Source organism: Mauremys reevesii, linkage group 4 (genome assembly GCF_016161935.1).
Source record: "Mauremys reevesii isolate NIE-2019 linkage group 4, ASM1616193v1, whole genome shotgun sequence".
Taxonomy (NCBI): Eukaryota; Metazoa; Chordata; order Testudines; family Geoemydidae; genus Mauremys; species Mauremys reevesii.
The window spans coordinates 131,162,929-131,190,845 of record NC_052626.1 but is presented as its reverse complement, the minus strand read 5'-3'; the positions used below and the strand labels follow the sequence as shown (position 1 = coordinate 131,190,845).

General features: G+C 43.8%; 2 protein-coding genes across 3 annotated transcripts; both read right to left on the bottom strand.

The window, feature by feature from the left end:
* Positions 1-118: 118 nt before the first annotated feature.
* On the bottom strand, positions 119-13,322 carry LOC120405014 (acidic mammalian chitinase-like). 2 transcript variants are annotated; one of them, XM_039538192.1, is made up of 11 exons: positions 13,218-13,322; positions 11,115-11,170; positions 10,655-10,684; positions 9,321-9,522; positions 8,202-8,258; positions 6,398-6,563; positions 6,001-6,125; positions 5,417-5,540; positions 5,086-5,268; positions 4,519-4,635; positions 119-252 (listed from the first exon to the last, which is right to left on the bottom strand). In XM_039538192.1, the coding sequence occupies exons 2-11, from the start codon at positions 11,137-11,139 to the stop codon at positions 145-147; spliced, it is 1,137 nt and encodes a 378-aa protein (XP_039394126.1). In that variant the 5' UTR covers positions 11,140-11,170; positions 13,218-13,322; the 3' UTR covers positions 119-144. The 2 variants fall into 2 exon arrangements, with proteins under 2 accessions (XP_039394126.1, XP_039394124.1); XM_039538190.1 differs by lacking the exon at positions 119-252 and adding an exon at positions 2,945-3,766.
* A 2,829-nt stretch (positions 13,323-16,151) lies between these two features.
* On the bottom strand, positions 16,152-24,677 carry LOC120404323 (acidic mammalian chitinase-like). Its single transcript, XM_039536615.1, has 10 exons — positions 24,644-24,677; positions 22,581-22,785; positions 21,497-21,553; positions 20,222-20,387; positions 19,745-19,869; positions 19,295-19,418; positions 19,013-19,195; positions 17,828-17,944; positions 17,369-17,504; positions 16,152-16,556 (listed from the first exon to the last, which is right to left on the bottom strand). The coding sequence occupies exons 2-10, from the start codon at positions 22,658-22,660 to the stop codon at positions 16,291-16,293; spliced, it is 1,254 nt and encodes a 417-aa protein (XP_039392549.1). The 5' UTR covers positions 22,661-22,785; positions 24,644-24,677; the 3' UTR covers positions 16,152-16,290.
* Positions 24,678-27,917: the final 3,240 nt, after the last annotated feature.

Below are 27,917 nucleotides of genomic sequence, written 5' to 3'. Positions count from 1 at the left end.
ACGACGTCACTTCACACCAGCTGAGGAGCTGGCCCAGAGATGTAGGAACTGTGAGTTACTGACCATTGAACCGTAGGCAGAGGACATCATTGTTCTATTCGCACAGGGCGATCTCAGTGTTGCTCATGGTGGCAAAGGCATAAGTCACGTAGGTGCAGAAGCATAGGTCCACATTTGCTGGCTTACACATGGCAGGAGCAGGCCTGTCCTGAGAACAGTTAGTGAAATAACAGACCATCTTGTAGGCAGAGCCTGATAGGAAAGAGCATTGAGGGTGGTATCAGGTGTTATTGCTCACTACTGAATGGGGAGAGACTGTTCAGCTACCTGGCTGTCTAACCAACCAGCATCCTGAAAACAACATTAATCCCTGGCTTACTGATCAGAACTACAGATGGTCCTGAATCAGATCTCCAGCTGCTGGATCCTAGCTGGTGTGAATTGATGTGACTCCATTTAACTACAAAAAGAACAGGAGTACTTGTGGCACCTTAGAGACTAACAAATTTATTTGAGCATAAGTTTTTGTGGGCTACAGCCCACTTCTTCGGATGCATAGAATGGAACATATATTGAGGACATATATATACACATACAGAGCGCATGAAAAGGTGGGAGTTGTCTGAAGAAGTGGGCTGTATCCCACGAAAGCTTATGCTCAAATAAATGTGTTAGTCTCTAAGGTGCCACAAGTACTCCTGTTCTTTTTGCGGATACAGACTACCACGGCTGCTACTCTGAAACCTGTCATCTAACTACAGTGGAGCTATGTGTTTTCTGTTTGTATCATTGAAAGCCTCTGTGTTGAGCTCTCTTTCTACTCCCTTGTAATGATGATGCCACATCAATTTGATCATTAGTATATTTTGGATTGTATGAAATATTAGTTATGTTATTAATCTTCTCCCTTCCATTAATTCCATCACATGGGGTCCATTCTACAACCCCCCTCTTGCCAAAGTGCTCATTTCAATGACAGATCCTCTGTCACACCACATGCTAACATGTCTTCCCTATGACATTCCATCACTTCTTCATGGGTCGCCCTTTGGTCTTGATCTGTTGGATTCTCTGACCCATGCAATTGTCAGGACAGCGCGTTCCATGACCAAGCCATCTGACCCTGCACTCCCTCATTCTCAAGCCTCATAGTTTCAGTTTATAGCAGATTTTTTTAGCCAGCTGTCAAGCTGATGCCACCATCCTCCTTTTTCAACTGGGCTTGGGACTAGGTATGGTGGAGTTATATTATTAATGATTATAGGTATTACTGGCTCGCAATTACCTCTTCAGTCTCCCAGGCTACTGGACAGAGGGAACTTTATAAATCCACAGAGATAGGTGTGGGAGGGGGAATAGGGGGGAAATGTCATAAAATTGTTTCAAAATATTTTCTCCTATTTGTTTTTTCAAAATTCATAAATTCTAAATTTTGAAATTTTAGAAATTTCTTGACCAGCGTGTCAGAAGAAATAAGGGGAAAATTCCTGGGACATTTTGTCAAACACTGAATTTTTTTTTTGAAGTTTTGAATTTAATTTTTAAAATTGAAAAAGAAACTGGTCAGTTCTATAAATCAGAGTAATAAAATAAATAATAATAATAAATCGACCAGTGACAGAAACATCACATAAGACATAACAGACAAATATCGTCAAAAAACAGCCTGACATTTTGCCCCCACGTAGCCAGAAAGATGGTATCAAACCATCATTTTCCTCCCACTCTAGTTCTCCTGCAAAAGTAAGTCTCGACTGGTGATTTTGTCCCTCCCCTTTTGCCTACCACTGGAGAGGGAAATACAGCTGACCCGTGAGCTGCAGAACTTGTATGGGATGTGTGGGCCCCAAAGCAACGGTACCCCCATCTTCCTCGTGCTTTGCTTGTGCTGAATATGTGTACCTGAGCAAGTTATATAAGAAAGAGCTGAAGGTTTTCTATAGAGGGGTGATCAATACAGTATCACCATAATGCACAAGATGCCAAAAACTAATGCAAGTGACCTTCATGGGAATGGTAAACAGTTACCTTGAGATTACATGTGGCCCAATCTCTACAGCCACTGGACTCTCCCTTAGCTGCTCTATCAACCACTCCTCCTTGGCACAAACACCGTGCCAGCACCGTGCAAATGCTGTTATCTGAAAGGCCCAGGTTCCCTCTTGTGTATTTTAACTTGATTTAGAAAAAGATTGACGAATTCACTGGAGAAGAGCTAGCCAGCCATTGGGAGACAAGGTAGTGTGCTAAAAAGCCACTCAGATTTTCTTCCAAGCTAACAACACTCCAGAGCCCCAAAGAAATATCTACAGAAGCAAGGCTAGAATTTGCATTGTATCAGTAATGTTCATGAACCCAATGTATTCTTCTCCATTCTCCCCATAAGCTATTATTCCTGACTGACAGGGCACAGAACCAACCCTCCAGCAGCACTGTTCTCACCTATCACTCATCCCAGCATTAGCCTCTTATGAGTCTTATTTCCTCACACTAGGCTTAGTTGTGTCCTTCAGGTGAGGAAGAAACCAATTTTTTTTTTCAGAATAATTGTTTCTCATTCAAGTCAGCTGGCTTTACGGCTGCATAAAAGGTGACTCATCCTCTTTGGGCTTGGGAACTTGATCTCCCAACGCCTGCTGACCTGGGAAGTGAAAGTCTGGGCCGTTGCATGAGCAACGGCCCGTATAGTCCAATATCCTGTCCCCAACAATGGCCAGTACAGCAGGTGCTTCAGAGGAAGGTGCAAGACACCCTGCAATAGGCATTGATGAAATCGTAAAATAGCTCGTCTTTGTGGTGTTGAAGAAAACCTGAAGGGAATTCATATGGTACCGCAAACACAAAGCAAATCACTCTCATGAATAAGGCAATATTGTCTTGCTTTTGGTTGCATTTATTTATAACCAAGGGAACTCCAAGAGTGCTTACTATAGGAATGCTACAGCATTTTGACACACATTAAACCGGGTTCCAAAGCAAAACGTGCACAGCATATTTTATGCAATCCCAAGATTCAGAATCAATGCAGTACTGAAATGGGCTAGCCAGACTATGTGATCTAGTGAAAGCCTGGACCTTAACTCTTTCTGGAACATGGTCCCACCTCTGGATACCCCAAATTTCTGGGCCACTGATAGGTTTGGTTTGACCCCTACAGAGATATGGGCTAAATCTAAATGTTGAATTTCACCAGAGTTTGGAGGTTTGGGGACAAAGAAGCTTGGAGCTAGGTCTCTCTTGGTATATTTTCACACATAATTAGAATGAGCTCTAGTGTTTCATGAGAGGGTTCATACATAGACTATGGCAACATATGGAATGGGTCTAAAGGACCAGACTGAATGCAGTAACTTCTGCTCCACAGCCAGAATGTTGGCTTGGCCCTTGCACCCTGGTACACAGTGGCAGCTTTTTCAGCACAGGATTTATTTATAGGTGTCTGAATAAAAAAAAAAAACAGATTAGGAAAAACAGATTTTAGTCGTTTCTGCAACTAGGGCCTGATCCAACATCCATTGAAGTCAATAGAAAAACTTCCCTTGACTTCAGTGGACATTGGATCAGGTCCCTGGACAATAAATATGATGTTTCCCTCTCTGCTAGGCTCCTTCCTTATCCAATGATTTGGCTCTCAGTTTCCAAGGAGAGCCTTCAGCTTCCCTACAAGAGGGTTGGCTCCTTCACCACAGAAAGAGCCAGTGAAGTCATCCATGCCAAGAGCCCAAACCATGGCTCCTCCATAGTGCTTCTCCTTCAGGAACTGGGTCTGCAGAAAAAGAACAGACAGCTATGTGCAACGTCCCCTGCTATTTAAAACTGGCATGTAGTAATGTGCTTTAGGGAACAACACTGAATTGGGAGGGGGGTGGCTCAGATGACCTCTAGGAGGTATTTTCCATCGCTAACTTTGTCTCCATTGATACCAGATAACCAGAAATTGTTTCAGAGGAAGCATAGTATCTGCTAAGCAGATGGCCCATGCAAATACATTGACAGTCATAAACAAAAAGGCCCCAATGTGTGCTCATATGTGCCCAGTGCAGCAAGAATGTACCGAGCAGACTTCAGTGGAATATATATAGGATCATCCTTGTGTGGTGGAGCCACCTGGGATTGTTAAGAACAGGTGAATCTTACTCTAAGCTCCTTGTTATTTCCAGTTGTGCCTGTCTAACCAATCACAGTGCAGGCCTTGCCAGTGCAGAAATTCATTTCTCCATAGAGGTTTCTATAGTATTTTAGTGCAATTTCAATTATATAAACTTTAGGAAGAAACGTAATGTCACCACTTGAGCTCTCAGTCTTCTTCCTCGTGAACCCTACCACTCCATGCCTAACAAGGTCTGCTCAGAGGGCCGCTTCCCCAGCTGGTGTAGACTGGCCTCATTCCACTGACTTCTAGGGGGCCACGCTGATTTACATCGTCTGAGGATTTGGCCTCATCTACTAAGGGACACTTGTATGTTCCTGTTTCCAAGGCTCTCTAACGAGGGTCTCATGAAAATGACAAGAACCCACCTTGATCTCAAAGCTCCTCACATTGTCATATCCGACCCACTCTCTGTCTTTGAAGGCATATGGGACCTTCTGTGCTTCAATCCATCTGGTGGTGGCTCCTTTTAAGAACATGCAAACCTGTGTAAATGAAAGTCATTAACAGCCAGTGAGCCAGATTCACTACATATGAGGACACCTTCTAGTTTAAACAGAAAGTCTGGGGGGAAGAGATGACTTTCAAACAAACAATCTATAGTCCTGTCCATTACAACAAATGTCTGTCACATACAAGAAAAGTATAAAATAAAAAAGCAAGTTTGCTCTATAAATCTTGTAGGGAGGAAGGATGGTACAGTGGTTAGCGCACTGGCTTGGGACCCAGGTTCAAGTCTCTGCTCCACCACAGACTCCCCGGCGTGACCTCAGGCAAATCTCTCTGTGTTTCAGTTTCCAATCTGTAAAACAGGGATAATATCCCTGCCCTGCCTCACAGGGTGGTCAAATACATTAAAGATAGGCGCTGAGACACTACTGTAATTGGGGCCATGGAAGAACCAGCGATAGATATAACTTGCTTGAAATGCTTACCTCAAAGTAAGCCAAGATGCCAGATTCACCAGTATAGGCCCCAGGAGATCCACCCCCGGAAGCCGGGGCACCAACCCCAGGATATGTAGTAGAAAGCTTGAAAGTTCGTCCGTACGTTGGGAATCCCATAATGAGTTTCTCAGCTGGGGCACCATTGTCCTGCCAGTACTTCATAGCATATTCCTGTAGGGAGAAAACCCTTCACAGTGACATGACTTTTACCCCAGACAAATACCCAACCCTGGGCCTGATCCATTGAAGTTGGTGGAAAGATTCCTATTGACTTTAATGGTCCTTGGATCTAGCCCTGTATTGTTATTTGTTTTCTTACACAGTTGTAGAAGGGAACTTTGTCATAGTCATCCGAGCCCTTGTGCAACGGGCTGTTGTGTCCTGTGACAGATGCCCAACTTCCATGGAAGTCGTAGGTCATCACATTGATAAAATCCAGACTCCTAAATACAAACAAAACAAATGCCACAGTAAGGAATCAATTTCCTAAAAGACTAAGACCTCTTCACTCCAAAGGGCTTAAGAACATGCAGACTAAAGTAGTACAGGACAAGCTAGGTTGTGATAAAGATAGCAAGTCCTTCAGGATCATCCTTAGATATTGGATTATACCATTTGATGTAGAGAGGGCCTAAACTGAAACCTTTCATCCAAGCTCCCAAACTTTGGTGGTTTGGATAAAATTGGATTAGGATCCGAATTAACCCTGGGGTTGATTTCATTGGATTATTCTTTAATGTGAATAGGAAAGAAGAGCAAGACAGACAAACCTTCAGGATTATTACCGAATGACATCTACTGGGACTATATTAGTAAATATAAAATCAAGCCAACAGACCCTACAGAGCACAGCCTTTTTCTTATGTTCTTGCTAGCCATCTTGCAGAAATCATTTTGACTTACCTCCCCAGTGCAGCAACTTCATATCCAGCATCCATGGTGTCCTTACTGGACGACACAGCTGCTGAAACCAACAGCCCTGCACGTCTTGTTCTTTGTCCTTCTTCAACAAAAGCTGCTAAGATTTCCTACAAGTATAAAACAAAGAGCAATGGTCAGTCTTGTTCACCTGAGATAAAGAACCATCTCATGGGAATTAGGCCTTTTTTTTTTAATTTGCAAGCATCTGCAAATAATATGAATAACCCTAATGTTGTCTGCAATCACCCTTTATTTCATGTCAAAACAAGCACTTTTCAGGCTCAACTGATAAGTTACAGGGCTACACATCAGCAATTAGCTAAAACATTTCAATGACTTTGATGAGCTTTGGATCAGACTCTCGACAGTACTCCTGTACCTGAACCAAAATGGTGAAGCGTTGCTTGTCCTCTGGAGGGCTTCCCCTGGAACCAGGATATTCCCAGTCAAGATCTAGCCCGTCAAACTTATACTTGCGGAGAAAATCAATCACTGAATTGATGAATGTTTTACGATTAGCAGGTGAGGAAACCATGGCAGTAAATCTGGAAGAAATAATTTTTGTCTGACGATTGCATTATTAGCCCCCCCACCACCACTTTTGGTCCTCCAGTCTTTCCAGACAGCCAGATCCTGAGTTGGTGTAAATCAAGGTAGCTCCACTGACTTCAATGGCGTTATGTTGTTTTCCGCCAGCGGCGGACCTGGCCCATAGTTTCCATCATACCATCTATTATCTCGACAGCCTTTTCTCTCTGCTGATGCCTAATGCTTTTTATTATTGTTTCTGTAATCAGATTTCTCTTCTCTAACCCTTTTTCCTTCATCTCTTCCCCCTCTATATCATTGAAACATTACCCTCCTCTTTTCATCATCTCACAATCCCATGCTTTGTGTGTCCCTAAATCTTTGACTGCCAGAAGCTGGTACTAGACACCAAGAGATGGATCACTCAGTAATTGCCCTGTTCTGTTCATTCCCTCTGAAGCATTTGGCACTGGTCACAGGTGGAAGACAGGATACTGGGCTAGATGGACCATTGGTCTGACCCAGTACGGCCATTCTTACAATTTCCACCATACACACACAAATTGATGAAAAAATGTTTCCAGCAATAATAATCAAAATTTACAGCTAGACCAAGTAAGAAAAATGCTGCCTGAGAACTTTAGAGTGAAAATCCAGTGATTTAGACTTCTGAATTAGGTTTGTTGCAAATGCACTAGCCAATGAATAGTCCAAACAGGCATGACTTGTTGATATAAGGACATGTGATGTTGACACTTTGTGTTTTAAGAGTTAATAAAGCTTTAACATTTTGAATTTCAGCATCTACTGTCATTAAATAATTGTCTGACCCCCCCCCATAATTTCATGCAACTCTGAAATTTTAAATAGATAAAAATCTTTAAAAGTCTTAAAAATAAACATTGATGTTATCCATCAAAATTATTTTTAAAAATATATCAAATTCTGCCAAGTCCAAATATAGCCCATTATCTAGACTCCAGAATAATAATAATTATTATTATTTGTGTTGCAGTAGCACCTAGAGGCTCAAGACTGGTCCTCCATTGTACTGGGCACTGTATAAAACACATAGTAAAAGTCAGTCATTGCCCCAAAGAATTTACAATCCAAATAGACAAGACAGACCAAGGGTATTAAGGGAAACTGAGGCACAGAGAGGGCAGTGACTTGCCCAAGATCACATAGCAGGTCAGTGGCAGAGCTAGGAATAGAACCCAAATCTCCTGAGTCCCAGCCCACTGTTCTGTCCAGCCAATCACCCTTCCTCTTCATGCAGTAAGAAATTACATGCTCTTATGGATAAAGCACTGGATTAGGACTCAGAAAATCTGGGTTCTATTCCTGAATCTACCATTGCTCTGTTGTGTGACCTTGAGCAAATCACTTCATGGTTCTGTGTTTCAGTTTCCCCATCTGTACAGTGGGAATAATGATACTGACCTTTGTAAAACATTTTGAAATTTTCTGATGAGCTAAGCATTATTATTGTTGTTATTACTACTGTTCCCCTTGTCCTCTATCCCACATTGTGCGTTATACTTTCTCATTTTGATTGCCACTGTCTTCGTTAACAATCAACGCAACTGTTAAAGGGATATAGGACCCTCTTCCTTGCCACCACCATCTTAAAAAATGAAGGGAAAAGTTCTTACTTTTGGGTACCAAAGCTTCCACCTCCAACAGCCAGGAGTGTGACAAGTTTCTTATTTCTAGAAAGCACGAAAAAGGATTGGGGGGAAAAAGATTAAGTGAACAAAATATATAAAAACGATATTAATGTATTTTTTAAATCTATTGGCAGTTTGTAAACAATCTTCTCTATTCACACCTCCTTAGTGGAGTTACTCCAGGTTTACACCCCTCTGACTGAGGTCAGAACCTTGCCCATTATCCTTTGCTCATGACACTGAAGTCTACTGGCATGAAATTGATTTGGATTCACAGATTCAACAATGACACATCTAGAGATGAGTTTGAACAAAGGCCTGAAACTCAAAAAGCCCCTCCAAAATTTCTGAAGGGTTGAAGTCTGGATCTGACTATCATAATAAGGGCCTTTCTGGAACTCCTGATTTGAACACCTCTTTGGTGAGGGTTGCAATGCAAACCCAGTTCTAAATTTTGCAGAGCAAACCTCTCTCTGTTTCCTGTGTAACTTCACGTATGATGAGGCAACCAGAATAATCTAAACCTGCCTTAAGCAGAATTTTAAACAACAATTACCAAGTGAATTGTAAAGAAAACAACCCATTTACTTCCTGTTTTGCTACTTGTTGATGAACAAAGACCAAAACTCTTGAGAAAGGTTTACATTTTGATTGGTTTTGTTTGTTTTTTTCTTGGTTGTTGGGGCCCTTGTCTATCCTAGGAAACTCTGTGGACAGCAGGGTTATAACATGAAAGATATCAGGGAAGACTAATTTTTCAATTGGCAGGGAAAGTGATTTGTACTCAGACTGTATAAAACTCTGGATTTGGTTTGATTTTACTAACAGCTGCTTTAATTAAATTCTCTTTAAAAAAAAAAAAAAGATTTTACAAACCCATTTCCCAATCCACATTTCTGAGTCATCCAAAAGTCCTTCAACTAAAAACTAAGGGAAAATATGATTTTTGACATCCTGGTTATTTCTAAGAATAAAAAACATGCAGGAAAAAAAACTTGAAACACAAGAAAACAAAAAAGGGCACAAAACCCCACGTTATTCATATATAGGTCAACTTTAAATGAACTAGTTTTTAAAATCTTCTACACATTAGACGTTACTTACTTCTCCTTTAGGGCATTGAACTGCCTGTAGAGGGTTTCATCATTCCATTCCACAGTAGTGATCTTATGGTTATTCATCCCAGCAAAAGCATAGATCAAGTGGGTACACAAGAATGGGTCCACATTTTCTGGAGTGTACTTGGCTGGTCCAGTCCTGTACTGAGACCAGTTAGTAAAGTAGCACACAAGTTTGTAGGCAGAGCCTGGTTTAAGAGGAAAAAAAAAAAAGAAAAAAGAGCACACAGTGGCACCAGTAGCGTTAGTAATACATCATAGGTGGGATAAATCTAGTGATCTCATGGGCTGACAGCCACCCCAAAAACATGGCACGGCTGCACAATCAACTGGTTAGAATTCGTGAGCTATGATCTCATCTGTACATGCTGTATTAACGACTGATGTCTCAAGGCTGTTACCTTGAAATCCCTACATCGGGGGTGGGGGTAGATTTTAAAAATATTTAAGTGCCTAGTAAGATTTTCAAAAGCTCCAAAGTGCCCAACTCCCGGGAAGTCTGACACCTCTCTACATCTTTAGGCACTGGCTTAAATACCTTTAAAAATCTGGCCCAACATTCCTTGGCTACTAAGCACCAAACTATAAATGGAGTCAGTACTCCAGATTCCCATCAGTGCTTATGCATGGTTCTCTTACTTCCCAGCTCATAGCAGACAATGTAAGTTGAAAGGACACAGGTTTCATCCTCATAGACACTATGACATCGGTTACTTTATCTATTACAGGTGTGTGTGGCTGGCAATATAGACAAATGACACCAGGGGCTGGAACAATTTTTATAGTAGGTGTGCTGATGATGGAAACCATGGAAGCCATGTATTTGGGTTATTATTACTACTTCAAGCCGGGGATGTGGCAGCATTCCCAGCACCAGCACCCCTGTATTAGATTATATATAATTCAATAAAGGGCCTCATGTGAGTCCAACATGTAAAACATACACCAGTTGCCCCAAGTTATACATATGTTCGTTCCATGTGGGAACAGCAGGTTATTTTAAAGCTTCCCCACCCCTTGTCAAGACCATTCAACACTTTCTCATCTTTTGCCAGTCCTAAAGTCCATATTCAGCGCCTGATTTTACTCTTGCACTGGTGTAAATCAGGGGTAGCTCCTTTGAAGGCAATGGAGTTGCACCATTGGGAGAAGAGAATCATGTCATCAGTCTTTACTTAGGCAAAATTCTCATGAACTTCAGTGAGTTTTGCCTGTATTAGGAATGGGTGAAAACTGAACAGGGACTTGGGGATTTGACCCATTATTTCTATTTATATTATCGGCCCCCAGACACCCAAACAGGGAACAAGACGTTCTTACCCAGCTGCAACTGCACAAGAATGGCCAAGCCTGCAAACCAAATGAAAATGCATTAGAAAAAAAAGTCAGTCTGGTACTTTGTACTGTTGGCACCCATTCACTTAGGGTGAAATTCATTCCTGCGCAGAGGGGCCAGCACCATTTAAATCCCCCATTTGTGCCCTCAAAGTGCTGCATAGGCATTCTGCACATGGGTGAATCTTACCAATTAAGCATAAGGTGGCCAAAATCCATTAGAGCAAAGTCTTTGCTGAAACATCCCTATGTAGGATGCTGCTGTCTCATAGATTTTGAAGGCTAGAAGGGGCCATTAGAAAATCTAGTCTGACCTCCCGCATAACACAATGTTAGAAAGGCTACAGATTTGTTTGAATCTCAGCTGCACCTTTCAATTTCTAGGCAAGGATTCCCCAAACTGTAATGGTTCAAATGTCATTAGGAAGGGATCAGATTTACTCACCAACCCATAGCAGCATCTTCCCCATCTCAGCTTCAGATTTTGGCTTCAGGAATTATCTATAAATGGGAAACATAAGAACATAAGAACGGCCGTACCGGGTCAGACCAAAGGTCCATCCAGCCCAGTATCTGTCTACCGACAGTGGCCAATGCCAGGTGCCCCAGAGGGAGTGAACCTAACAGGCAATGATCAAGTGATCTTCCTCCTGCCATCCATCTCCATTCTCTGACGAACAGAGGCTAGGGACACCATTCTTACCCATCCTGGCTAATAGCCATTTATGGACTTAGCCACTATGAATTTATCCAGTTCCCTTTTAAACATTGTTATAGTCCTAGCCTTCACAACCTCCTCAGGTAAGGAGTTCCACAAGTTGACTGTGCGCTGCGTGAAAAAGAGCTTCCTTTTATTTGTTTTAAACCTGCTGCCTATTAATTTCATTTGGTGACCCCTAGTTCTTGTATTATGGGAATAAGTAAATAACTTTTCCTTATCCACTTTCTCAACATCACTCATGATTTTATATACCTCTATCATATCCCCCCTTAGTCTCCTCTTTTCCAAGCTAAAGAGTCCTAGCCTCTTTAATCTTTCCTCGTATGGGACCCTCTCCAAACCCCTAATCATTTTAGTTGCCCTTTTCTGAACCTTTTCTAGTGCTAGAATATCTTTATTGAGGTGAGGAGACCACATCTGTACACAGTATTCGAGATGTGGGCGTACCATGGATTTATATAAGGGCAATAATATATTCTCAGTCTTATTCTCTATCCCCTTTTTAATGATTTCTAACATCCTGTTTGCTTTTTTTGACCACCTCTGCACACTGCGTGGACATCTTCAGAGAACTATCCACGATGACGCCAAGATCTTTTTCCTGACTCGTTGTAGCTAAATTAGCCCCCATCATATTGTATGTATAGTTGGGGTTATAAAGACATATAGAAAACATGGGAGCAACAATGGAAGTTGCTGGGTAGACAGAGTTTCATGCAACTCTTCTCAGTACTGTATAAGTCTAGTATCAGAGGGGTAGCCGTGTTAGTCTGGTTCTGTAGAAGCAGCAAAGAATCCTGTGGCACCTTATAGACTAACAGATGTTTTGCAGCATGAGCTTTCGTGGGGGAATACCCACTTCTTCGGATGCAAGCAGTGGAAATTTCCAGGGGCAGGTGCCTAACAGGCAATGATCAAGTGATCTTCCTCCTGCCATCCATCTCCATTCTCTGACGAACAGAAGCTAGGGACACCATTCTTACCCATCCTGGCTAATAGCCATTTATGGACTTAGCCACCATGAATTTATCCAGTTGCCTTTTAAACATTGTTATAGTCCTAGCCTTCACAACCTCCTCAGGTAAGGAGTTCCACAAGTTGACTGTGCGCTGCGTGAAGAAGAACTTCTTTTTATTTGTTTTAAACCTGCTGCCTATTAGCCAGGATGGGTAAGAACGGTGTCCCTAGCCTCTGTTCGTCAGAGAATGGAGATGGATGGCAGGAGGAAGATCACTTGATCATTGCCTGTTAGGCACCTGCCCCTGGAAATTTCCACTGCTTGCATCCGAAGAAGTGGGTATTCACCCACGAAAGCTCATGCTGCAAAACGTCTGTTAGTCTATAAGGTGCCACAGGATTCTTTGCTGCTTGTATAAGTCTAGGTGACCCCGCAGCTGAGATTCCAGTGATCCCCAGTACAAGTGTTCCCAATGTTGTCCCCACTGGAGCTGAACTGGACATAACAATGGAGTAAAGTTTTAGAACATGGTCCTAGTGCGGACAGGACTGAAACAGGAAAGAACAAATATTAGTGCTCTGCTAACAATAGTTTAAAAACACATGGGAATAACTGCAGCATCTATGCACACATAAAATTAAGTGCATAATGTGCAGTTATCAGAAACATACATGGACTTTCTCAATCCACTTGGCAAAAAATCTTTTTAAAACCAAACCTATAAAATAAATCATGCATTTTAAGTTAACTTTCCAGAGTCTCCTGTATCCCCAACTTAGACCCGTTGCCACAACTTACAATTCAACTCACAAAACAAAGCTAAAATTAAATGAACCCCTCCTTGATATGCCCTGCACACAACCACTGACCTGGCAAATCCCTGCAGCGTAACCCAGGGCAGCGCTCTGCTTCTTTCTGCCACCTGCCTCTGCCTATTATATATACAGGAAGATTATCCACTCCCATACCAATATACATACTGAGCTCGCATTTGTTAACTCCCCACTTCCTGAATTTTTCCCTCATAAACCCCAGGCTCAGACCAATGTGTTCAGGAAATAACCATAACAGAATTGCACCATAAGAAGGCAGCTGGTAAAACTTGTTCTAAAACAGTCACCAGCTTAGGTAAGAGCAGCTGTTCCGATCAATATTACCCCATTTACCAGGCCAGCCAGCAGCCCACTCACTCCTCCACAGCTTTACATTGCGTAAGGCAGCTAGAAGGAGCACAGAGCGCTCGCCAGGCATCATAGAGCATGGTGAAATGTACCATGGCGCCATTAGTAATTAATGCATGGGTAAAGTGCAAACTATTATTAAATATTACCATAACAGCTAAAGGCTTAACCCATTGTGCTGGGCACATAGTAAGAGACAGTCGCTGCCCTGGAAACTGCTGTATAAACAGACAAGACAGAGAAAGAGACAGAATGGAATCATGTGTCTTGCTACTTGCTGGTTAAGTGTCCCAGTTACTAATTATCTGCCTCCTTTCATTTACAGAAGTAGAGTGGCATGAAGTTTGTCCTGATATTCATCTTCCCTTTCTTCATTTCATCCCACTGCTCCTAGCATAACCCACTGGGTATCGCACTAAATCATTCCACTCCCTCCCTCAAGGTTTACACCTTTCAAATGTTTGTAGGCTGGTACGCTCCCTCCTTTAAAACACTGTAGAGCCAAGCTGCAGTAGAACATTGTTTAGCTCGCTTAATCTTTTCTCATAGACCAATACCTCCAGCTCCCTGATCTTGTCCGAGATCCCTCTAATGTTGCCATTGTGTTCCATGCCATGCTCTAAATGCACACCTTTGTGCAGTATGATTGTATCTCACCCTTCTCAACTATTTCTTCCTCAACTTCACCAAGAATAAAATTCATGGATGAGTAGGATATGGCAAGACGTTAGAGACAAAGGCGGCTCCTGGTCAAGTTCTGACCCAATGGACCTAACTGAGCCTCATCTATACTCATGCAACCTGAATGACATCTTGAGCCAGATCGTGAGCTGGTGTAAACTGACATAGCTCCCCTGAAGTCAATGGAGCTGGGCCCATTTACACCCACATGGGATCTGGCCCAAATCTCTGTTGAATGGGTTTTTTTTCCATTTGCCACTCTCAGAAGAGAATATGGGGTAAAACAAACAATGCTTCCTCTGAGCTATCTCCTCTGCAGCCTACACTGTGACTGTCTAGAGAAGTGAAAGATACCAAACGCCTACTCCTTGCTGCAATGATGGAACCGCAAGTGGAAATAGCCACCCAGACAATGAACCCACCATTCCTGAAACTCATGTGAAGTGACTGCCTGGTTCCTGTGTTCAGTTCCAGCCTCCAAGGGAAGACAGGCAATGGGGAGGTCTTCAAAGAAAATACGGAGATCACTTCTAAATCAGGGGGCCAGATCCTAAGCTGGTGTAAAAGGTAAATGGTTCTGTTGATTCGAAGCAGCGTTTCACCCATTTATACCAGCTGAGGATTTGGACTGACAGGATTACATCTGATTTTTTCAGCCCCAGTTCCACCCTCAGTTACACACATAACACACTAGCCCCATCAACCTGTGATTTCCCTGTTTCAGTAGAAACCTTGAACAGGAAGAGCAATGGGCTAAATGAGACGTTACTCCTTAGGAGGCTGGTATTTTACAGCCAGCCAGCTGGCAGAAGCTAATGCAATCAACCTGCAGTGGCAGGGTAATCTCCTGGCGATTACGTTCCATGAACTGCTCTGAAAAGCAGAGGTAGCAGGTGCTAAGATGTCTTACTGTTAGGCCCCTTTCTGTGAATTAAAAATACCTTAAACTAGAGTCTACGACATAAGGACACAGCATAAGAACGGAATAGAGTAGAGTTTATCACCTTTCTGAGAAGGCCTGTCAAGAACCCCTCTAGACAGGGGGCCTGAGCCTCTGCTCCTTTACACCAATTTTACCACTGTGCCACTCCTGTTATCTTTATTATTAATATTTTGCCTAGTGAAGTTGCTCTTGCATTTACACCAGTGTCAGTGAGAGAATTAGGGCCAAGCTGTGCTTTTTATGTCTGTTAGGTAGCTAGTGTCATTATGAAAGGTACATGTACACTTCAAGGTACCCACTTGAATTCAATGAGATTAGCTACGATGATTTGTCTTCCCAATGTATTGTGACTTAAGGCCGCAGGAACCTTCATTATCTTGAAGTCTTCTGATGCTTAAAGAGGCACCCCGAGATAATTTAACATACATTAGGAGCTATGGATTGTAGTAGGCTGTGCCAGCAGGTGCAAGGCTGTGCTGTACAACAACCACAGCTATTCATTTCCCACATTTCTCCAAGCAGGGTAGACCACTGCACGAAGATGTCTTGTGTAACCTTAACCAGCAGGGGAGGGAAGTAAATCCCAAAATAAGGACTTGGTCGGCCCAGGGGATACGGCACTGTACTGGGTATCAGGAGATCTAGGTTGTGTTTTCAACTAGGACACTCATTTGCTACATGTCACCTTGGGCAAATCACTTCCACTCTCTATTCACCAGAGTCTCCATCTGTAAGATGGGTATAAGGGTATTTACCTTCCTTTGAGATTGAGGGAAGAAAAGTAAGATAACTATTAATTATTATTATTAGAAATGACATGAGCTGAGATGGAGGAGGACACAAATCTGAACCACAGAAAGATGTCTTAGGAAATGTCAGAATAAGCCAGGCTCAGCCTGTGTTGAATATCTGGCCTATGCAATTTTGTGATGCATTGGCAGAGAAGACACTATATAAAAGAGATTATTTATTACTGTTACAAGCAGGGTCACCAATCACACAGCAGACAGACAACACACACATTAATGCCTGATCCTCGCCACTTGGCTTTTTTAATAGGGCAAGAGGGATTCTGCCAGAGATGATTCAAGTTACAGTTTGTTACTCATCCGTGTTTGTTCTGAGCCAGGGGTGGGGTTAATATTTTGGATAGTTACAGCACTTGCAGCTCTCATCAAAGACAAGGCCAGCTGCACAGGTGAAGCGGTAAGTCCTGCCTCCAGCACATACATAGAATTTTGTATTATCTTTGGGGTCGGCATAGGTACCATCTTGTCTGTCAGCACAAAATATATCATCTTCTCCAGTTGGGGGAATAACTGGAGAGGTAGTTGTATTGTCATCTGGAGGAGGTGTGGGTTCTGGTGGAAGGATGCCTGAAGGGCAGTTGGGCACAATCGGATCTAAAATTAATAATTAACAATTAATTAAAGTACATGGATTCAGACAGATTTCATCTACACGTGTACTCCTGTATGCCTGTCTATATTTCTGGACTCTACACTTCATGATTTGTAATGACTGTTACTTTGTTCATCACCTGGGACTCCTGGACTAAGAGCACGATCCTGTATAACTTGAGCTCAAGGACTGACCCCACCCTTACAGATAAAAGCTGTAGCAGATACACATCCTCTGCAGAATGGGCATGGTTCACACACACAGACAAGCATGTTTCAGAGACATGGTCTAGACTTCTAATCCTGCCTCTGGATTAACGTGGCCTTGATGAAGTCACGCAACAATTCAGTGCCTCAATTTCCCCATCTGCAAAACGGGGCAAGTAATATTTATCTGCCTTATATATGTTTGAGGATTAACTATCTTACAAAGCTCTTCCAAAATGTAAAGTGCTATATAATGGCTCAGTGTTGTTAAGACACCACACATGGCTAAATGCTGAATTTTGCCTCATCAATAGTTTTCTAAAGCTCATATGTACCACATGACCAGCCCTTGCATTTTCATAGGTGTGCAAATGGAAACAGGAGATCCAGTTTCAAATATGTGTTTTCCAATTGACACTCACCTCTGTGCAGAGGGCTAGCACAAAACCAAAAATCCAGGCAGTGCTTATGTTTTACTTAACACCTATACTGAGAACTAGTCCTTGTTCGGCCCTCTGCAGAAGGGGGAATTTCACCCTAGCAGGTGAGAAAGATGTACTGACCCTCCTAATTATATAGGCCTGAAATACTCATTAGCACCGTCTTACCGTTTGTTTCAAGGAGTCTCTTCAGCTCATTTATTAGAGGATACTTTCCTTCATTGCAGAAAGAGCCCAGGAAATCATCCAGGTCAATAGCCCACACCATGGCACCTCCAAAATTTTTCTCCTTCAAGTATTTGACCTATCAAAAAAAAGTTGTACATCTATCAATAAAATTTCCACAGCTGCTTAAGAATTCCTTTCAACACACACACAATGAAACCAGTAACTGGCTAGACAGCCATGGATCACAGAACTGCTAGGCAGTAAAGTATCCCGGCTCAAAAATAAATGCTTTGGGAAACATTCCCATCACATTCAAGGTGCCTTAGTGCAATATGAACGAAGCTGAAAATATCTCCCTTTATCAAGGGACTCTGAAACGCATGGAATTTAAGCCAAGTGCTTTCCAATAGCAGGGATAGGGTGTACGTAAAGCTCACTTTAAAATGTTAAAGGTCTTACTTTGTGTTTATAGCTGCACACGTCATCATATCCAACCCATTCGTTCCCCTTAACGGCATAGGGGACTTTCTGGTCCTCAATCCATCGTACCTGAGCAGTCTTAAGGAATGTGCAGATCTGCCAAAACAGCATGGGGTTATCACACACTGGACCTCATTCAGGAGCCAAAAGGTGAAGTCAACGGGCTAGATCTTGTCCCCCCTTTTAGTCTGCAATCCAGCAGCCTAAGCGGTCAGCTAGGAGTTACTCTGGGGGTGCAGAGTTGGTGTACCCTGCCTTACCACCTCCTTGCAGCCCCTAGGCCACGCAGCAGAGAGGAGAGGAGGTGGCCACATCACAGCTATCCGCCAATCCCCCAGAATAGCCCCTTAGGCGCTGCAGCAGGGAAGAGTAGCTTAGAGCAGCCTTACTTTAATTTGCATCAGGGACTGAACTGGCCTGGGGAATAGGGGAGAAGAAATGGACATAAGGGTGGGGTGATATACCAATCAATCTCCTAGAACTGGAAGATGACCTTTCAAGGTCCCGACTCCAGCCCCCTGCCTTTACTAGGCAGGACCAATTTTTGCCCCAGATCCCTAAGAGGCCCCCTCAAGGATTGAACTCACAACCCTGGGTTTAGCAGGCCAATGCTCAAACCACTGAGCTATCCCTCCCCTTAATAATTGGAGATATACCCCAGGGGTGCTCCACCTGAACAGCCACGTTTGCCCCACCCCCCATTCGGGACCTGAGCTCTTCCAGACCTGAAGATCTAGTCTACCAGTGCCCTTGAAGTACAACACTGGTGTAAGTGGGAAGAGAATCCATCCACTGTACAGGAAGAGAGAGGAGCTTAGACAAGAGATAGAAACTCAGCAACCAGCCTAAGTAAAAACAAATATGTCCCCTATAAAATCATAAAAGTACATGCCATAAAACACTAATTATGGGCCAGATTCTCAGCAGCTACAAACTGGCATAGCTCCATTGAACTCAATGGGTCTGATTCTCATTCACACTAAGGTCCCTCTCCCTCTCTAGCAGCGTAAAGGGGCCCTTAAAGTGAGCATGCGGCCCCTTTGCACTGCCAGAGTGATGTAAAGCCATCTTAGTTTCACATGAGAATCAGGACTAATAGAACTAGCTCAGTTTACACCAGCTCAGGATCTGGGCCACAAAATGTAATTTTCTCAAGCTTCTCACCTCATAATAAGCCCAGAAACCAGCTTCCCGGGTGTAAGGCCCAGAAGAACCAGCCCCAGATGCTGGGGCACCAACAGATGTGGCACTGGTGCTAAGCCTAAAGGTACGCCCGTAGGTGGGGAATCCCATCAGGAGCTTCTCAGCTGGGACGCCGTTATCATTCCAGTATTCCATGGCATATTTCTGCAGAGAGCCAAATGGAAAACCTTTTTACCACCAGTGCCCGTTACTCTCAGCGCCCCCTTGGGGAAATAAAAAGGGAGTTTGCAGTCTGTTCCTTACACAGTTGAAGTACTTGTAGTCACCATAATCAGCGGAGCCTTCATAGAGTGGGCTGTTGTGCCCTGTGAAGGAATCCCAGCCTCCATGGAAGTCGTAGGTCATCACGCTGATGAAATCAAGGAGCCTGGTTTAAATTAAATGAAACAAACCAAAAAAAGAAACAACACAGTTAGGAATATGATTTCCTGATGGACAAATGAGTCAGCAGACAATACATCATCCCACGTTGACCTAAAGGATGCGCAAGACTTTGGGCCTGAATCTCCATTGCCTGGAACCTTATGCTGTCATTTTCGCCTGCCCAAAGGGAGTGTAAATGCTACCATTGGGATTTAGTAGCATTTTGCACCCACCTATTTTGCAAGGGGACTAATGATGATGCAAGGGGCAAGGCAAAAGAGAACCAGGCCAATAGCACATTAAGCACAATGTGGGAACCAATCTACTCACTTCCCTATCTCAGCAATTTCATATCCAGCGTCAATAGTTCCTTTGCCAGCAGATACCGCTGCGGTAACCAACAGCCTTGGGAGTCCTGTGCTTGCGGCCTCAGCTTTAAAGGCTTCCAGCATTTCCTGAAAATGGAAGAGAGAGTATTGGTAGTGATTCTTGTAAAAATGTCATTCATGTCCAGCTGGGAATATCTATCTAGAAACATCCCAGCAGCCTGATCTTTTCTATAAACTCCTAAAGATCTTCGCAATGTTCCTTCCATGTCTAATTGTCCTCAAAGCCCTTGCAAGATGGAAGAATATCTTAAACAAGGTCTGATACCATATTTCCACAATAGTTGGACTCAAGAAACTAAAAGTGAACTAAAATCATGCAGTGTCAGTGTAAACACTGCTGATACACAGCTTGGTGGTTCAGATCTGACTCACTCCAGCTGACATACAGAATAACTGAGATAGCACACTGGTTACTTACCTGAATCAAGATGGTGAAGCGATGTTTGTCCTCGGGGGGGCTGCCTCTAGAACCTGGGTATTCAAAATCCAGGTCGATCCCATCGAAGCCAAACTTACGGAGGTACGCAATCACCGAGTCAATGAACGTTTTACGATTAGCTGGTGAGGCAACCATTTCAGTGAATCTGGAAGAAGATAATTCTTAGACAACTTGCCCCCCCCTCTTTTTTTTGTAATACATGCAACAGCAGACTTATTCAGTTCCTCCTTTATAAATGTAATTGTCTTCATGCAGAACAGTCTAATTAAAACCCACTTCCATTAATCACCTCTCTTGTTGTCATTAGCAATGTGTACCCAATAATCAACTATTAATAAGTTCTGTTATTACCAAAGTCGAGAGTATGAAGACCTGTGTATTTCTCTCAATCTGGCCTTATCTTTATCCTCCTCCTTCACCACCATGAAATTATCCTCACCAAAATCCTGTTCTCTACCATTATCGTGTGTTCATTGGTACCACCATCACATTCTCTGCTTGATCTATTTAGTCAGAGCACCCTTAATTGCTTTCCTAGCCATTATCTTCACTATCAGCTTGATCCACCATCCAATGAAGTCAATGGAAAGACTCCCATTGGATCAGGACCTATCTTCATTATCTCATTATCATTACATTACCATTTTCTGTTTAATACTCCCGTTATCTACTTGGGATTTCCAACCACTGCAATATCCACCCTAACATTTCATAACCATCCCCTGCTTTGCCATTCGTATCCAGGGGCGGCTCCAGGCACCAGCGCTCCAAGTGGCAAATTCAGTGGCAATTCAGTGGCGGGTACACCAAAGGACCAGCGGACCTCCCACAGGCATGCCACCGAATCCGCGGGACTGGGGACCTCCCGCAGGCAAGCCGCCGAAGGCAGCCTGCCTGCCGTGCTTGGGGCGGCAAAAAAGCCAGAGCCACCCCTGTTCGTATCATGAATGTCTAATCACCATTAACTATCTATATTTTCATAAGGAGAAGAATGGTGATTAATTATTTCTTCAACCCATCCCCATTTTCACCAGCACCCATGACATCATCAATACCCAGTTCTTCAGCTACCCAGTCACTACTGCCATTTACATCTGGTCATTCACATGATCATCATGGGCCTAATCCTATCCCCAGTGAAGTCAATAGTAAAGCTCCCGTTGACTCCAAAGGAGCAGCAAGAGGCTGTGGGTTCTCAAGGTCTCAGCATCATCTTCACCATCTTTGTCATTAAGTCAAGGGAAAAGTTCTCACTTCTGAGTGCCAAAGTTCCACCCTCCGATAGCCAGGCTGGTTACAAGTTTGTCGTTACTGTGACATGAGAAAAGAAAAAGGAAGGTCAGCAAGCAGCAGTCACTTGGTTGTGTTTGAGACTTGGCTCAGTTGTGAACTTTTTGTTATTATTATTATTTTTCATTCGAGAAAACCAAAAAGAACTGAATAGGCTATCATCATTCAGTATTGGTAACAGTATTGCCTAAAGGCCTCAAGCCAGATTAGAACCCCATGGTGCTAAGTGCTGTACAAACACATAGCAACGGACAGACCCTGCCCTGAAGAGCCTACAGTCTAAACAGACAAGACACACAAAGGGTGGGACAAAAAGAAATGCTATCACCCCCATTTTACAGGTGGGAAAAATGAGGCACAGAGCGACCAAGTCTGGCAGAGCTGGGAATTGAACCTAGATCTCTTAAGTTTCAGTGGAATGCCTAGCCACAGCTTTCCTCCTCTTTGGTTTAAACTGTGTTTTTGTAAAAAACATTACACTTGAACTGGACTCCTGTGTCAAACCACATTCCAGCCATGAGTAACCTAAAGCATCCAAAATATACTAATCTGAAAACGGGGTTGAATACAAAATACAATCGACCCTTAGGACTTGATCATGGAACCTTGACTCACGCTGGACCAGCGGCTTTGGTGGACCTTCCACAGGCACGCCTGCGGGAGGTCCACCGGAGCCGCCTGCTGCCCTCCCTGCAGCCAGCATAGCGCCCCCTGCGGCATGCCGCCCCAAGCACACGCTTGGTCTGCTGGGGCCTGGAGCCGCCCCTGGCTGGTGCGCACTTACATAGTTCCACCAAAATCAGCAGGACTACTTGTGTGAGTCAAGTTCCATGAAGGTTGTGGAATAGAGCCCTTAATGAAAGCATTGCTGCTAGATATCTATTAAACTATTCCTGTTCTGTAATAAAGAAATTCTTTATTGTTTCTCTGCCATCTTTCTTTGTTGCGGATAGAAAAATCTCAATTTCACCTGGCAACAAGAAGTACTTTTTAAAAGCAAAATTTGCTTTTTGTTTGTTTTAAATCTTGTACATTGGAAAGTGCTGACCTTTTCTTTAGTGCTTGAAATTCTGGGAAGAGTCGGTCTTCATCATTCCATTCATATGGGGCAATCTTATTTTGATTCATAGTTGCAAAGGCATAGATCAAGTGGGTGCATAGATTTGGGTCCACATTGTTTGGGAAGTACTTGGCAGGTTCTGGCCTGTACTGAGACCAATTAGTGAAGTAACACACAAGTTTGTAGGCAGAACCTGGCAGGAGAAAAGCAAATCACAGATATTAAGAAGGAAACATCTGGTTGTTTCTTGATAGTGATGTCAGGTATTATTGAGAGTGGAATCAGACATGCGGTTTCAAGCGAAGTGCCCCAAGGGTCAGTCCTGGGGCCGGTTTTGTTCAATATCTTCATTAATGATCTGGAGGATGGCGTGGACTGCATTCTCAGCAAGTTTGCAGATGACACTAAACTGGGAGGAGTGGTAGATATGCTGGAGGGTAGGGATAAGATACAGAGGGACCTAGACAAATTAGAGGATTGGGCCCAATAAAATCTGATGAGGTTCGACAAGGACAAGGGCAGAGTCCTGCACTTAGGATGGAAGAATCCCATTCACTGTTACAGACTAGGAACCAAATGACTAGGAAGCAGTTCTGCAGAAAAGGACCTAGGGGTTATAGTGGACGAGAAGCTGGATATGAGTCAACAGTGTGCCCTTGTTGCCAAGAAGGCTAACGGCATTTTAGGCTGTATAAGTTGGGGTATTGCCAGCAGATCAAGGGAAGTGATCATTCTCCTCTATTTGACATTGGTGAGGCCTCATTTGGAGTGCTGTGGGGCCCCACAGTACAAGAAGGATGTGAAAAAATTGGAAAGAGTCCAGCAGAGAGCAACAAAAATAATTAGGGGGCTGGAGCACATGACTTATGAGGAGAGGCTGAGGGAACTGGGATTGTTTAGTCTGCAGAAGAGAAGAATGAGGGGGGATTTGATTGCTGCTTTCAACTACCTGAAAGGGGGTTCCAAAGAGGATGGATCTAGACTGTTCTCAGTGGTACCTGATGACAGAACAAGGAGTAATGGTCTCAAGTTGCAGTGGGGGAGGTTTAGGTTGGATATTAGGAAAAACTTTTTCACTCAGAGTGGTGAAGCACTGGAATGGGTTACCTAGGAAGGTGGTGGAATCTCCTTCCTTAGAGGTTTTTAAGGTCAGGCTTGAAAAAGCCCTGGCTGGGATGATTTAGTTGGGAATTGGTCCTGTTTTGAGCAGAGGGTTGGACTAGATGACCTCCTGAGGTCCCTTCCAACCCTGATATTCTATGATTCTCCTTTCATCAATGCTGGTGCAGGGGTAAATCCACTGATGTCAGTGAAGCAACACTGGGGTAACAAGAGGAAATTCTAGCCTTTTCTTGCACATCTTCTGATCGTACAAATAGATGCACCGGTCCTGCGTGTGAATGGGGATTTCATTTAACAGTCACTTTCTACTCACAAATTCTATGTATGTAATGCTACCCTGGTATGTATATTTTCCGCATCTGCATTTACATCTAGGAATCAGCCGCATGTCCCATTCAAACAACTTCCCACCACATGTTCCGAATGACAAATATATCAGTAAACTGTGCTTTCTAGATATCACCAAGGTTGGGGCATTCCCTTTCAACCAACCACAACTCAGAGATAAACATTTGGCCCAGAGCAGAACAATTCTGTTATGTTAACAGGATAATCTTGCTTAGTTAGAAACCAAGGCCCAGGGTGGTGAGTAGACTCAGCTATAAGTCAGCATTAGAGAAAAGAGTACTGGTTCTATTGCTCCTTGCTCCAATTTAATACCAAGCTGCATGAAAGACACATGCCCATTCTTCAAGTCAGAAATTGTTTGTTACGAGGAGCAAAAAGGGATGGAACCAATAAAGGGAGACATTAAAGAATAATCAGGAGGGATCAGTGGGCCAGATCCTCAGCTGCTATGAATCAGAACTACACTGAAATCGAGCTACACCGATTGACCCCAGCTGAAAGTCTGACTAACTGTTCTTTTTAACTGTATTGCAGTTTCCTCAGCACCCTGTGCACAAAAAGAAAGGATAAGATGCTCTTACCCAGCTGCAACTGCAGCAGAATGGCCAAACCTGCAAAAAGGAAGGAGAATGCATTAAAAATAAACTTGACTAGAGCCTTTCAATGCTTAAATCAGTGCCAGAGCAGGTAAAACTATTCCGTGTGCACTGTTACCCGGACACCTGCCAAGGCAAGTTCGAGAACAGACTGTCTCTGGGCAAACGGCTGCTGCCTCTGAGACCAGCCATCCAGGGAAGTTATATCCTGACGTAGACAGTAAAGGCAGAGAGAGTTACTCACCGATCCACAGCAACACCTTTCCCATCCTTCCTTCCAAGCCAATGTCCCACCGAGGGAACTCAGAAGTGCTTTATGTGGCAGAAGCAAGGCCTTATCAGTGTGGAACCCACGCACCTGCGTTAAAGACACCAGAACAGGGCCCCAACCACAAGCAAAATAAAACAAACATTTATTCAAGGGCATCAACACCTCTAATGCCAAGGCGGGGAGGGGAGAAGTTGGAACTAGATCCCCTTGCATTTATCTAAGGGAGTGGAGAGCACCAATTCCCTCAGGGCGAAATGCCCCCCGAGGCAGAGGGCCAGCAGAATGCCAGGCCCTGCTGAAGCCCTCAAAATGGTTTTGAAGGAACCAAACTAAAATGTTAACACACAAAATATTATTGCCTAGATGCGGTCGCACACACACCACCCCAGGAGGGTTCGGCAACGGTGTCTCCATCCTCCTTTGCACAGCCCCAATTCTGGGCTCCAGGCTGCCAAAAGCTTCAGGCGGCTCCAGGCCAAAATGGCAGCCGAGCTCATCAGAGTGCAGGGAAGCCCTGGTCATACCCATTTCCCCCAGCTGGGCCCTCTGTGCCAGACACAGAGGGATTGCTATGCTGGCCTTGAGACATTGGAGAATACCCCTACACTGGGATGATCCTGCCATGGCTAGCTATGGCAGCTTTCTGGCTCCAAGGAGCCCAAAAACAGGGGAGAATCTGGACCTCTGTGAGTCTGAACCGACGATCACTGACATTAGTGGGAATGCTCCCGTTAAAGTCAATGGGAGTGCATTAGGCCACTGGATTTGGCCCAATGTGCTTATTTCCCCCACCACATCTCGCATTTTATGTAACTTGTTTATCCATTAACAGCCAGTTCAGAAACCCAAGGGAAATCCTGGCCCCACTGAAGTCCCAAGCAAAACTCCCATTGCCTTCAGTGGAGCCTGCAAGTCAACCCAAGCATCTAGCTTTCAGCAAGGGCCTGTCTTGCTTCTCAGTTTTCTAGCTTGGTTGGCTGGGACGCAGTGAGCTTGCATAACTTCAGTGGCGCTGCCCTCCTCAGAAACTTTAATCTCCTTGTCACTGGCAACACACGAAAAGAGAAGGACCGAGAGGGATAGACACAAGGGGGTGGATACAAGATGTGCCAAGAGAGGGCCCCTGATAAGACCCAGGTATGCCAGGTGCAAAAAAACCCAACACAATTAACCTTCAGAGAGTGACAAATGGCCTGGAGATAGACTAATCACTAAAGTAAGTCAAGGCTGTTGAGCAGCTACCCATCGCTGCTTGCGTAACAGGTTGGGAGAGCTAGATTATGCATACCTCTAATATACTCCCCCTTTTCCTGCACCTCAGCCTACTTCTGTGCTGAACCACCTGCCAGAGCTCATGTCTTTTCAGGACCTTTAAACAAAAAGAATTAAATTACCATGATAGAGTGAGCTCCCCAGCATTGGATGTTCTGTCCAGTTCCTCCACCAGCCAAAGACAAGCTTTTATGAAAGGCGAGCATCTCTTTTTCTTGCCAACATTTCCTCTTCTTCTCAAAGCAATCCAGATCAATACACCTCACTTCATCCAAGAGTAATGCGCAGGAAATGTTTCTCTGTCAACGGTCAGGACCAATACCCTTGCTTCTGAGTGTGGTTGGCAGGGATTCATATCAACCATCTTATAAAATCCTGTCTTGCATGTCAGAGTGAAATACTGTGTCTTTCTCTCCTCCAGCCTCAAGAATCTCTTAGGCCACCTTCTCAGTAAACAGAGGGTTGCTCTCTGGTATTTTGGTATGTTTCAGAAAACTAAGCCTTAAGCTCTGATGCACTCATTACACTTCCATAGGCCTTTTCTAGCATCCTATGGGTCCTCAACTAGTCTCCAGTACTTGACTTGGGACCAGTTCCTAAGGCTACCCACAGTGCTGCATGATATAAATGATAACCAATTCATGATAACACTTTGCACTCATAGAAGTCTAAATGAAACAAATTGAAACGATGAAGCAAAACGAGAAAGTCTAAATGATTCATCGCAAGGACCTGGGGAATTACAGACCCGTCAGCCTAACTTTGATCCCTGGAAAGATACTGGAACCAATTCTTAAACCATCAGTTTGTAAGTACCCAGAGGATAATAGAGTTATAAGGAATTGTCAGCATGGAACTTCAGTAGGACTATTCTCCCTGTAGGAGAATCATGATACTTACTTCCTTATCTCAGCTCTTTCATATGCAGCATCAATAGTCCCTTTGCCAGTCAACACCGCTGCTGTGATCAACAGCCTCCGGCATCCAGTGCTTGCAGCCTCAGCCATAAAGGCTTCCAGCATTTCCTAAGGGGGGGAAATAAGGACAGCGGTCACTCTTGTTGGAAGGTAATTCGCTTTCCTCAGTACTACAGCGAATGGGCTAGTACCAGCTGTGTTAGTTTGTTCCCGTGCTGATGAGCAGCACATGCCAGCATTCAGTGCGCAGCATTCTCTCAATAGTCTGCACAGAGAGCTAGTCACTTAGGCACAGAGCACGGTTTGACAGATGCCGAGCCTCCACAGCTCTTATTGATGTCAGTGGGGCTAATACATGCTAAAAGTTAAGCGTGTGCTCAAATTCCTTTCTGGAAGGGAGCACTTTGCAGGATGGAGGTGTGGGATAGCACATTGGTTTCTCACCTGAAGCAAGATGGCAAAGCAATGCTTGTCTTCTGGTGGGCTGCCCCTAGGACCCAGCTATTCGAAGTCCAGGTCACTCCCACCAAACTCAGACTTATGGAGGTAGATGATCCCCGAGTCGATGCTTTTATGGTTACCTGGTGGGGTAACCATGTCAGTGAACCTGGAAAGAAAAGATGTCCTAACTGGACAATACCACTGTCATTTTCACTCCTAAGTCTTATGAGCGACACCCCCCGCTCTGATCCCACTGAGAACGGGATTTGGAGCCAGGGAGCCCATTACCAGGAACAGGACACCAGCCAGGTCTCTATCCACAGATTAATGCAGTGGCTATAAACTCTGGGACAAGAGA

What these genes read in the sequence shown, in the direction of transcription:
- LOC120404323 (XM_039536615.1), bottom strand. Translation starts at nt 22,660, where the DNA reads ATGAATCAAAATAAGATTGCCCCATATGAATGGAATGATGAAGACCGA. An exon ending in TGGAACTTTGGCACTCAGAA is followed by an intron (nt 20,388 to 21,496) that starts GTGAGAACTTTT and finishes ATCTTCTTCCAG; the next exon opens with ATTCACTGAAATGGTTGCCT. An exon ending in GTTTCTGGGCTTATTATGAG is followed by an intron (nt 17,945 to 19,012) that starts GTGAGAAGCTTG and finishes CTGTTTTGGCAG; the next exon opens with ATCTGCACATTCCTTAAGAC.
- LOC120405014 (XM_039538190.1), bottom strand. Translation starts at nt 11,139, where the DNA reads ATGGGGAAGATGCTGCTATGGGTTG. An exon ending in TCTTGTGCAGTTGCAGCTGG is followed by an intron (nt 9,523 to 10,654) that starts GTAAGAACGTCT and finishes CTCTTAAACCAG; the next exon opens with GCTCTGCCTACAAACTTGTG. An exon ending in GCTTCACCATTTTGGTTCAG is followed by an intron (nt 6,126 to 6,397) that starts GTACAGGAGTAC and finishes TTATACTTGTAG; the next exon opens with GAAATCTTAGCAGCTTTTGT.